Source organism: Plecotus auritus (assembly GCF_963455305.1).
Source record: "Plecotus auritus genome assembly, chromosome: 5".
Lineage (NCBI taxonomy): Eukaryota > Metazoa > Chordata > Mammalia > Chiroptera > Vespertilionidae > Plecotus > Plecotus auritus.
The window spans coordinates 110839263-110850993 of record NC_137776.1 but is presented as its reverse complement, the minus strand read 5'-3'; the positions used below and the strand labels follow the sequence as shown (position 1 = coordinate 110850993).

Here is an 11731-nt window from a genome sequence, read left to right as displayed (position 1 = left end):
GTAAAGAAAGAAGTAACCTACAAAGGAAAACCCATCAGAATTTCAACCGACTTCTCAAAAGAAACTCTATAAGCCAGAAGAGAGTGGAACCAGATATTCAAATGTCTGAAAGAACTTACCAGATACAAATAATACATCCAGCCAAATTATCCTTTAAAAAATGAAGGAGAAGAGAGAAACCAAGATGGCGGCATAGCTAAGCACCTAAACTTCTGCCCCGCACAACAATTTCAAAACTACAACTAAAAGATAGAACGAACACCATCCAGAATCACAGGAAAGCTGGCTGAGTGGAAATTCTACAACTAGAAGGAAAGAGGAAATCTCACGGAGAAGGAGCGGCAGAGAGCTGAGGTACGGAGACACGTACATGCAGAGAGGAAGGGCGGCGGAGTGCCTGGCTGGCTTTCTCTGGCAGGAGGGGGAAAGAAGCCCCCGACTGCACTGAACCCCAGTTCCAACTGCACTGAACCTCAGTTCCGGGCGAAACCCTGTGGACCCAGCCTCATACAGGGGGAGTTTGGACTGTCAGGTAGAGAGAAAGGCACACGGAGACTCGGAGACTCAGGGGAGCCGCGGCGGCAGGGGTCTGGAGGCGCGAGTGTGCACAAAGACTGACTGCAGAGGTTACCACAGGCTATCCCTAGCGGAAGGGAGTCGGAAGCTCCTGACTGCACTGAACCCCAGTTCCAAATGCACTGAACCGCAGTTCCAGGTGAGCCCCTGGGGACCCATGCTTTTACAGGGGAAATCTGGACTGTAAGGCGGAAACTCGGGAACCGCGGAAGGCAGAGGTCTGGAGACTCGTGCGCAAGGGCAGGGCTGACGGGAAGCCAAGACTGTCTGCCCCACCCTGAGACTCCACCCCTTCCAAGCTGAGCACAGAGGCTTTTGCAATCTGGCAAGGCTAATCCTATAAGGCTGTCTCCAGCACCGAAAATCTCCCAGTGTAGACACAGCTGATCCTCACAGCCAACAGGCCTATGGGTCAGTTCCTCCCAGTGATACCAACAACAATCAAGACTTAACTACAACAAGGCTGTACACACAATCCACAAAGGGGTGCACCAAGAGTATCCACCTCAGGTTAACTGGGGAGGCCGACCCACTGGGCCATATAGGAAACCTAGCACACAAAGCTACTCTACCAACTCAGGGAAGCAGTGAAAAATGGGGAGACGAAGAAACAGATCACAAACAAAAGAAATGGAGGAAAAAAAACGACTGGATATAGAATTCAAAACCACGGTTATAAGGCTCTTCAAGAATATCCTAGAAAAGGCTGATAAATATAATGAGACCCTCGAAGATATGAAAAAGGACCAACTAGAAATTAAACATACACTGACTGAAATAAAAAATATTATACAGAGACCCAACAGCAGACTAGAGGAACGCAAGAATCAAGTCAAAGATTTGAAATACAAAGAAGCAAACAACACTCAACTGGAAAAGCAAAAAAAAAAGAAAAAAGAATCCAAAAAGTTGAAGATAGTGTAAGAAGCCTCTGGGACAACTTCAAGCGTACCAACATCAGAATTATGGGGGTGCCAGAAGAAGAGAGAGAGCAAGATACTGAAAACCTATTTGAAGAAATAATGACCGAAAACTTCCCCCACCTGGTGAAGGAAATAGACTTACAAGTCCAGGAAGCGCACAGAAACCCAAACAAAAGGAATCCAAAGAGGACCACACCAACACACATCATAATTAAAATGCCAAGAGCAAAAGACAAAGAGAGAATATTAAAAGCAGCAAGAGCCATAACTGGTTTGGCTCAGTGGATAGAGCGTCAGCCTACAGACTGAAGGGTCCCAGGTTCGATTCCGGTCAAGGGCATGTACCTTGGTTGCAGGCACATCCCCAGTGGGGGTGTGCAGGAGGCAGCTGATCGATGTTTCTCTCTCATAGATGTTTCTAACTCTATCCCTCTCCCTTCCTCTCTGTAAAAATCAATAAAATATATATTTTAAAAAATAAAAATAAAAATAAAAGCAGCAAGAAAAAAACAGTTAATTACCTACAAGAGAGCACCCATATGATTGTCAGCTGATTTCTCAACAGAAACTATGCAGGCCAGAAGGGAGTGGCAAGAAATATTCAAAGTGATGAATAGCAAGAACCTACAACCAAGACTACTCTACCCAGCAAAGCTATTATTCAGAATGGAAGGTCAGATAAAGAGCTTCACAGATAAGAAAAAGCTAAAGGAGTTCATCACCACCAAACCAGTATTATATGAAATGCTGAAAGGTATTCTTTAAGAAGAGGAAGAAGAAAAAAGTAAAGATAAAAATTTTGAACAACAAATACATATCTATCAACAAGTGAACCTAAAAATCAAGTGAATTAAAAACCTGAGGGACAGAATAATCTGGTGAATATAATAGAATCAGGGGCATAGAAAGGGAGTGGACTGATAATTCTCAGGGGGAAAGGGGTATGGGGGGTTCATGAAGAGACTGGACAAAAATCGTACACCTATGGATGAGGACAATGTGGGGGGAGGTAAGGGCAAAGGGTGGTGTGGGAACTGGGTGGAGGGGAGCTATGGGGGGAAAAAGGAGAAACAATTGTAATAATCTGAACAATAAAGATTTATTAAATTAAAATAAAAAATGAAGGAGAAATAAAGACATTCCCCGACATACAAAAGCTGAGGGATTTTATCACCAGAAAACCTCTATTGCAAGAAATACTCAAGGGAGTAATTTGACCTGACACAAAGAACATAAGGTCACAACACTACAAGTCAGATCATCAAAAAAACTTACAGCATAAACAGGGATAATTAGTGGCAACAAAACATAAAGGGGTAAAGGATATAGCTCTGAACTTCAAAGTAGGATGAAGGTCAGATGCACTCAAAAGAAAATAATCTATTGTATATATACAACTTTATTTTTTTATAAACCTAATGGTAATCACACACAAAAATCCTCAAACCATAAGTTAAAAAAAGAGGTAACAGAGGAAAGAAGTACCACCAAACAAAAACAACAAATAGGAACACAAAGGAAAAGAAGCAATAGAGGCACAGAACAGTAGAGGCACAAAAGATAAAAATGGCTATAGGAAATCCTCATACATCAGTAATTACTGAAGATGTAAATGGTCTTACTTACCATTAAAGAGGCACAGAGTAGCAGAGTGGATTAAAAAAACAACCACCACATGCTGCCTACAAGAGACACATCTAAGTTGCAAAGACAAAGGTAGATTCAAAGTAAAAGTGTGGAAAATGATGCTCCAAGCAAATAACATCCACAGAGAAGTGGGTGTACCCATACTTACATCTGACAAAATAGATTTAAAGATAACAAGGGACAAAGATGGACATTTTATAATGATAAAGGGGACACTATGTCAAGAAAACATAACACTTCTTAATATATATGCACCCAACCAGGGAACAGCAATATATATAAAACAATTACAGGGCTAAAGGGAGAAACAAATCAAAATATAATCACAGCCTGGCTGGTGTAGCTCAGTGGTTGAGCATGACCCATGAAACCTGAAACAATAAGTTACATAGAAGAAAATTTAGGCACCAAACTTATGGACCTTGGTTATAAAGAAAATTTATGAACTTCATCCCAAAGGCAGGGGAAGTAAAGGCAAAAATAAATGAATAAGACTATATCAAACTAAAAAGCTTCTGCACAGCAAAAGAAGCAGCCAATCAGATCCGACATGATCTTTGGAAACAGTAGCACCAACAAAGGTTTGATTTCCAAAATATATAAAAGAACTCATAAAACTCAACACCAAACAAACAACCCAATCAAAAGTGAACAGAGGACCTGAAAATACACCTCTCCCAAGAAGACTTACAGACAGCCAATAGATATATGAAAAGATGTTCAACCTCACTAGCAATTCGAGAAATACAAATCAAAATTATGAGATACCACCTTACACTTGTTAGAGTGGCCATTATCAATAAGACAAGCAATAACAAGTGTTGGAGAGGTTGTTGGGAAAAAGGGAACCCTCATTCACTGCTGGTTGGAATGTAGACTGGTACAACCACTATGCAGTCTGGCAATTCCTCAAAAAATTAAGAATATAGCTACCATATGACCCAGCAATCCCACTCCTGGGTATATACCCAAAAACTCGAAATCATGTATTTGCAAAGATATATACATCCCTATGTTTACTGTAGCATTATTCACAGTAGATAAGACATGGAAACAACCAAAGTGTCCTGCAATAGAAGACTGGATAAAGAAGATGTGGTACATATACACAGTGGAACACTACTCAGCCATAAGAAAGAATGAAATAGAGCTGTTTGCAGCAACATAGATGGGCCTTGAGAATATTATGCTAAGTGAAATAAGTCAGTCAGAAAATGCTAAGAACTGTATGATTTCACTCATATGTGGGATATAAAACTGAAACTCGTGAACACAAACAGCAATGTGGTGGTTGCCAGAGGGAAGGGGCTTGGGGGAGAAGGGAGTCCTAACATAAAGTGACAGGAGAAGATTTGACTGGGTGGTGGACATACGGTCCAATATACAGATCTTGTAACATAGAAACCTACATCTGAAACCTATATGATCATGTGGTCTAATGTCACCCCTGTAAATATAATTTTTAAAAAAAGTAAAAAAAAAAAACAGCTTTTAAATCAACATGTTTTTATTTCTATCATAAAATACTCACTGTACCATGAATTTCTGAACACTTTTGGAGAAGAAACAATAAAGCTAAGAATCCACATAATATTTTAGTATTAAAGAAACTCTGATACTAAAAAATATAATAATAAGTAAAAAAGGAAGAAACAGAGATAATGTAGAAAGTCATATTGTTCACCAGCCCTGAGCATCCATCGCTTGTCTAGAGAGGAGAGTAAGAATGGAGTCCCAGCCCCTCCTTTTTTCTTGTCTCTCAGCATTCAGTGGATCCAAGGAGGAGAAGTTGCAGGAAGAAAAATGGAGCTTTGAAAGGTGAGCTTCTGCCCTCACTCAGCCCTGCCTGAGACTTTGCCTCCATCTGCACTGTCCCTGAGGCCAGGCAGATCCCCGAGGATGCCAGCGGCAGAGCTGTCTCTCAGGAAGCAGAGCCCTCGGGAGGCTCCTGGAAGGAGGCAGAAGGCAGATGCTTCCCAGATCCCGCGCTGGGAACGAAGCCTCGGGGCCTGGAAGTGGGTGCTTCCCTAGCAGGGGGTCCCAGGAGGGGCATTGGGGTTGTTGTGAACCAGTAGTGCCAGACTGGGAGCTGGGACTCCCAGGTCCAGCTGTGGGTGTGCTGTTTACCTTTGCTCAGATCCCTCCCAGGTGCCCCTGCCCTTTCTCCCCCACAGGGACGTAGGGAGGGCCGCAGCGGGTAGTGGATGTGGAAACACTTTGTAAATGTCAAAGCACTACCTGTCCTGAGCTTTGCCATCGCTGTCAGGGGTCATGTGGCCTTGACCCTGATGCTTGGGCTCCTGAGTCAGCTCTCCAGGGTGTCACTCTTAAAGGGCCATGGCACTCAGCCTCCTGTAAGACCCTCTGGCCCTGCTCCACCATGTGACCCCCTGGCCCTGCTCCACCATGTGACCCAGTCTCCTGATTTCCAGCCTGCAGAGAGTGCCTGCAAGAACTGGAAAAGGCTCGGGGCCTAATTAATCTTCTTGGAAGGTAAGAATCTTCCCCTTCTCTCCAGGGTCCTCTTCCCTCCCGAACCTATGATGTCACCTTAGGCCTCCTGGCACTGACCTGGGAAGGGCCATGGGACAGGGTGTGGCTATGGCCCTGGGGTGAGGGACAGCAGGGGCACTGGGAAGTCAGTGTCAGGACCATGAAGGACCATGGAGGTACCCACCCCGCCTGGCCTGCCCGCCTGCTCCTGGCTGCAGCCTGTGCCTACATCTCCTGCAGCCACCTGGGGAGGCCCCCTGAACAGGGCGGCTTTCGTCAGCACTCCTGTCAAGACCCCTCTGGTGAGGTCAGCAAAGCAGTGCCTGCTGGAGCCAACAGGCCCTGTGGGAAGCCTGTGGAAGATGCTGCTCCCACCATGCCCCCCTCGGCTTCTCTGGCTCCTGTGACTGAGTGCCCGTTACCTCTGGCCTCCACCTTGTCACCAGGACCGACCACCTCCTCAGTCTCCCTTCATTCCCACTCATCCTTGAGTGCCTCTCGGCCACCAGAGCCTTTCCTTCCCCTGGACGACCTTTCACCCCAGCCACTTGCACTTTCCCATCCCCCCTCGTTTCCCCCTGATTCAGGGGCCTACCCTCCACCTCCCACAGCCTCCTCTGCCTCACCACCACCAGCCTCCACTCTGACTCTTCCCCAGTGTGACTCAGTGGCACTGACACTGGGCCCCATCTCACAGAGCTCATGTCCACACACACCTCGGTCAGCTTCTCCCACCCCAGCCATCTCAGGCCTTGGCCACTCAAGCTGTCCCATTTCAGCCCTGTCCTGGTGGCAGGCGGCTACCAAAACCTTGTGCCTCTCAGCCTCATCACAGTGGGAGTCCCAGCAAGAGCACCTGTCCCACCACCCAGCAAAAGCACCTGTCCCACCACCCACCACCCGGCAAGAGCACCTGTCCCACCACCCACCAGAGGCCTCGTTCCAGGAAGACCCCCCAGACAGACAGGCAAAGGCTGATGAGCAGAATCTCCTGGAGATACATATCACAAAGATAATCAATGTAAAGATTTTGAAAAAAAATGAAAAAGATGCATTATATCCAAAACAAATGAACCCAAACTACCACCTGCACTCTTCGGGGAATACATGGAAATCACTGGGTGCTGAGCAGGACACCACAACCCCCCAACCCTTCTGGAGCATGAAGGATGAACAAGAACAACTACATAGCCCTCTGCAGCTCTATAGCCAGCTTTTTTGGGGTCTCCCCTCGCTGCACAGCGAATCCCTGGAGGCTACTGCCTGGACATCTAAGGGCTCTTCTACACTACAGCCTCCACCTTTCTTATTCAATGGCATCTCGAATGCCTGCCCAGTTCAACTGCAGGCTACAATACCTCCACTGCTTTCCCATTCCCAGCCCATGTCTCACTTGGAGTTCCCATCTCCACCCTTGCTTCCAACCATGCTTCAATTACAGCCCCCACCTCTGACTCAGGTCCAGACCCGATCCTCTCTACCAACCCTACCACCTTCTTCTCCACCTCAGATTAGAAGCTGTGGAATATCATGCCCGACAGCCCAGAATAAGCCACAATTTTTAATCCCAATTGAGATTCAACATCCAGAAAGGCCCTTGTTGCAGAAGCAAGTAGAAAGTGGGTGGGATTTAGCCTCTGTAGTCAAAAAATCTCAGGAAGTCTTCAGTATCTTCACTTCCAACCTTCCCAAGGACAGCACCCTTCCTGAAAATTTTCCAATCACTCCTGAGCCCCGGAAGCAACTGGAGCTACATCTCCAAAACTGGCATATGCAACACAGCTGGGAGATGTCCCCCAAGATCCAAGAACCTCCCAAACTAGAGCAACATCAGAGCGAATTACCAGGGACATGCCAGGCAAAGGACAAGCATGAACCTTCACAGCCCTCTTCACTCACAGATGAAAGCAGCAACGATGCACAGAACGTGGGGCTTCAGCTAAGCCACGATACAGGAAAGGTCCCAAAAGATCTCTCCAGGGGCTCAGAAAGCTCCCTAGTGACGTTTCAGAGGGTAGTCTCTGAGGAGTCAGAAAGTGACGTGATGCTTTTGAGAAGGGACTCCGGAAGTGATTTACTGAGGAACTTAGACAAAAATCTAGAAAACACGCTAAAAGGCCACTTGGGCAGCAAGTTGGGACAGATGAGCAAGAGCCTGATGAGTGTGCATGGACCCTGGCTTGCTGTCAACCAGGCTGACACTCACATGGAAACCAAAAATCTGGGAATTTTAAAGGATTGGGAACCCTGCATGAATGCCTCTCACAGGGTCTTCTTTCTCGATACTGACACTCAAAAGGTGCTAGAAGCACATATTACAAAGTTTTGGGTGAAGCACCGGTGGGGCCTGCCCCTTAAGGTCCTCAAGCCCATGAGTCTCATTAAGTTGAAAAGGGCTCAAGCCTCACCCATTCTGGAGTTCCCCTTTCCCCCCTCATCCACCTGTGTATCTGGGGCCTACTCGATAGTCAAGTTTGTTGAGTTCCCAGGAAAACCACCTCAGGCCTGTCCAGGAGAGAAAGTGAAAACAGAAGACTCAGTTCCCACCCTGGCAAGGTCTCTCCTTGCCCCCTCACGTGTGTGTGAGGAAATGCAGAGTGCTCTGGGAGGGACCCCACCTGGTGTTGACCATGGTCCTTCAAAGGCATCTCTGACTAGACAGGAGGTTAGACCACCTTCTCAGTCTCTCACACTCACCTGGAAGAGTAAGACTGCGGAGTGGGCTGAGAGGGATAGTCTAGATTTCAGTCCAAGTTCAGCAATGTCCAGGAATGATCCAAGAGGGAAATGTAGGGGTGGGGCCTCACAAGAGCCCTTCAATGGGGTAGCAATGCTGGTGATGAACTTAATATCCCAATCTTTGAGGGCCAAAGAGGTCAAGGAGACAATGGAGGCCAATGTGTCCCCTGCTCTTCAACCAGAGTTGGGAACCAATGTACAGACAACATCCCAAAACATCAATGCACATTTGAGGAGTGTAAAATCTCCAGGGACCAATAGCGACTCCCTAGTCCCTAGAACATCTTTTCTCCAAGAACCAGGAGAGCCATGCCTTAACAAAGAGGTCATTAATGAACTTAAGTCCAAAGTGCAGGTACCGTCAAAGAACCAACCTCAAGACTGTCCCACACACATGCCCCTTGCTGCAGACAACTTGGCTTCTCAGGTTCACCATCGCCACTCCCAGAGAGTGCCCCCTGGAGTCAGGCTAGCATCCCATGTGGTACGTGGCCTTAAGACACCCCAAAGGAGCAGCCAAGGGAAGCAGGAACCCAGAATATCATATATGCAGGACTCGTGGAAGAATCAAAGAGAAATGTTCGTCCCTACCTACAAGAGAGAGGACATTCCAGGAAGGCATGCAGAAGGGCCAGAAAAATTGGGGACCTCTCAAGCCATTCAAATGAGCCCCTCTGCCAAGGCTAGTGAAACAGTAGACTCTGTTGGGAGGCAATACCTCCAACTGGGGCCAGAGAAGAAACAGGGTCCTCCAGAAAGTTTCTTCAGACAAAGAATGAGGCTCTTTTTTCAGGGGATTTTCCCCAATAAAAAACTCAAAGGTCAGGATGCTCTGCTAGACTACAAGCTCAATTCAGCCACTGCCCAGAGCCAAGGACCAGTCAAAGGCATATCAATTATGAACCCCAAGATCCCTGAGGCTCAGACACTCATAACAACTGTAGGACAGATTCTAGAGGAAAAAATTCACCAGGGACTTCGTACCACAGCGCTAAATGAGCACAAACAGGAACCCCAAACCCCAGTGTGTGGGTATTTTTGCTACCGCAGGCTTCCTTTCTATCCAGAGAAAGGGATATTGATGAGTCATACAGCCTGCAATCACCAGGCCAACTCCAATCAGAGTTGTTCCACTAGGGAAGGGCAAGTCAGACAGACAGAGTCCTTGAAAAGCAACAAATTCAATAATGAGCCCTTGGGCCTGAGTCGCCTCACATTCCTGGCCTCCAAGACGACTTTGTCTTCAGTCAGATCCTGCCAGCATGGGCCAAAGGGGCCAGGTGCCCTAGGCCACCATCAACACTGCCCGAGGCACTGTCTTTTTCGGGTGGGTGTCTTGTCTGGTCAACCATAAACATGTCTCCATGAAAAAAATGAGCCCATTTCTCAACACATTCAAAATATTTAATTTTCCTCAATATATGTTTGTTTCCTCCTAAGAGTTGGTGCAGTGGCTTCTGTCTGTGGTGTGCTCGGTGTGCACTTTGGCTTCTAGAAGGGAGGGACAAAGAGGGAGACTGACTGTGGCATTGTAAGCTTATCTCAAGTTCTTTCATTGCACCGTGTGTTTTCACAATATGTCATTACACAGCAAAAACTCTAAAACAAGAGAAAAACCCATAAAGACCCACCCCAGGATCTGGTTCAACCCATCTTTCTCCTGCTTCCGCTCTACTTTGAACTTTATGCAGCTGTAGGGGACAGGTTTACAGGGACATCACAGGGCTGGACATTCCCACTCAGGCTCCAGAAAGTGTCAGAGCAAAGTGGATGGAAATTTAGGGGGTGGGTGTAGTGGTGTGGAGGTTGCTGGGCCCTGAGTTCAGAAGCAAGCTCTTGGGGGAATTGATAACATCTGCCCTTAAGACTCCTTCTCTCCCTGATGAAGGCTGAGGTGGAGATGGCCCTGTGAACCCCTCTTAGCTTAGCCTGGATAAAATATATCTCACCCTCCCCCACCCTGCCTTTCCCACACTTAGAGCCCAGTGAGGAAGGTACTCCTCACTTGGTGTGGATAGGTGGCAGCAACAGGGAGTCTGCTGAAGGCTGAGTTCACTCTGCCCCAGATGAGTGAATGGCCATGGCCACGGGTCACCTGCCTCCCTCTATGTAAATCATAGGGAAGGAGTTCTGCTGGATGGAATGGAGCGTGACTGTGTGTGGTCCCTTTCTGACAGATATGATGAACCTCGGGCAGAATGTGGGTAAAGAATGGAAAAGGTTGGATCCAAGAAAGAAGGCAAAGTGGCACAGAGTGTTCATAAATGTGCAGTGACCGAGGAGCCCTGAGGTCCCACCGCCATCTACCAGCCTGGGGGTGGGGGCGAAGGGCCGCACCCCAGGTCTTCACCTGCTCCAGCTCCCAGACCACAGACCTAAAGAAGCCACCTCTAGGGCCAAACTCGTAAAAGTGAAACGCAGGGTTAATGTCCTCACAATCCTATATAATAAAAGGGTAATATGCAAATCAACGAAACAGCGGAACAACTGGTAGCTATGATGTGCACTGACCACCAGGGGGCAGACGCTCAACACAGGAGCTGCCCCCAGCCCACAGGACTTGATCGCCAGATCAGAGACTGCTGGCCAATCTCTTGGTCCCTCCCCACCCCCACCCCGTCCCCAGCTGGCAGGCTCCGATTTGGGCCATCGGGGAACTGGTGGGGGGGGGGGAGGGCAGTGATGAAGGGGGGCGGAGCCAGCTGCCAGTAGCCAGAGAAAATGGCCCTGATTGCAGGCCAGGACAAGGGACTGTACCCATGCACGAATTTCGTGCACTGGGCCTCTAGTAGTTAATAAGCTCACACACCCTCACCTCCTGAATTCTAGAAAGGATGATTAACAACCTGTGGAAAGCCAGGACGAGGGAATTCAGGATGTCACTCCCAGTATGGTAACCTTCACAGAAACATATGAACTAAGCCCGTTCCAGGGGAGAGATGGAGACTCAGAAGGCTGAGACCAGCTGCCATCACATAAGTCTTACCTGGCTCCAATCTCGCTTACCCCAGAGCCAGGCAGAAGAGGCCATCAGACAGAACTTGGCACACGGGAAGGTAGAAGTGACCTGCCCAGAATGGGGGCTGCAGCCCAGGAGAGATGGAGTCACTTTATGCTCTGCTCCTAGTGCAGCTGCCCCTCCCCACCCCCAACCATACCTAAAGCAGGAAGACAGCAATTTCTCTGGAGTGGCTGTGAGGATGGGTGCAGCAGTGACAGCTAAGCCAGGACCTGTAGGAAGGGTGAGACCCAGGGCAGAGAGTGCCTTGTACCCTCAGGAGCTCAGGACCTTGAGCCTGTCTGCTGCTGGGTGCTCTCAGGAGCACAGAGAGGTGAGTTCTTGGAGTGGGGAA

At 47.8% G+C, this 11731-nt stretch overlaps 1 protein-coding gene across 1 annotated transcript; it reads left to right on the top strand.

Annotated features, from left to right (window-relative positions):
* Nucleotides 1–5799: 5799 nt before the first annotated feature.
* LOC308248295 (spermatogenesis-associated protein 31A1-like) lies at nt 5800–10586 on the top strand (the record flags this gene model as incomplete). The annotated part of the gene is made up of 2 exons (XM_080668286.1): nt 5800–9410; nt 10556–10586. 2 exons carry the CDS (start codon nt 5800–5802, stop codon nt 10584–10586), a joined length of 3642 nt encoding a protein of 1213 aa, XP_080524412.1.
* Nucleotides 10587–11731: the final 1145 nt, after the last annotated feature.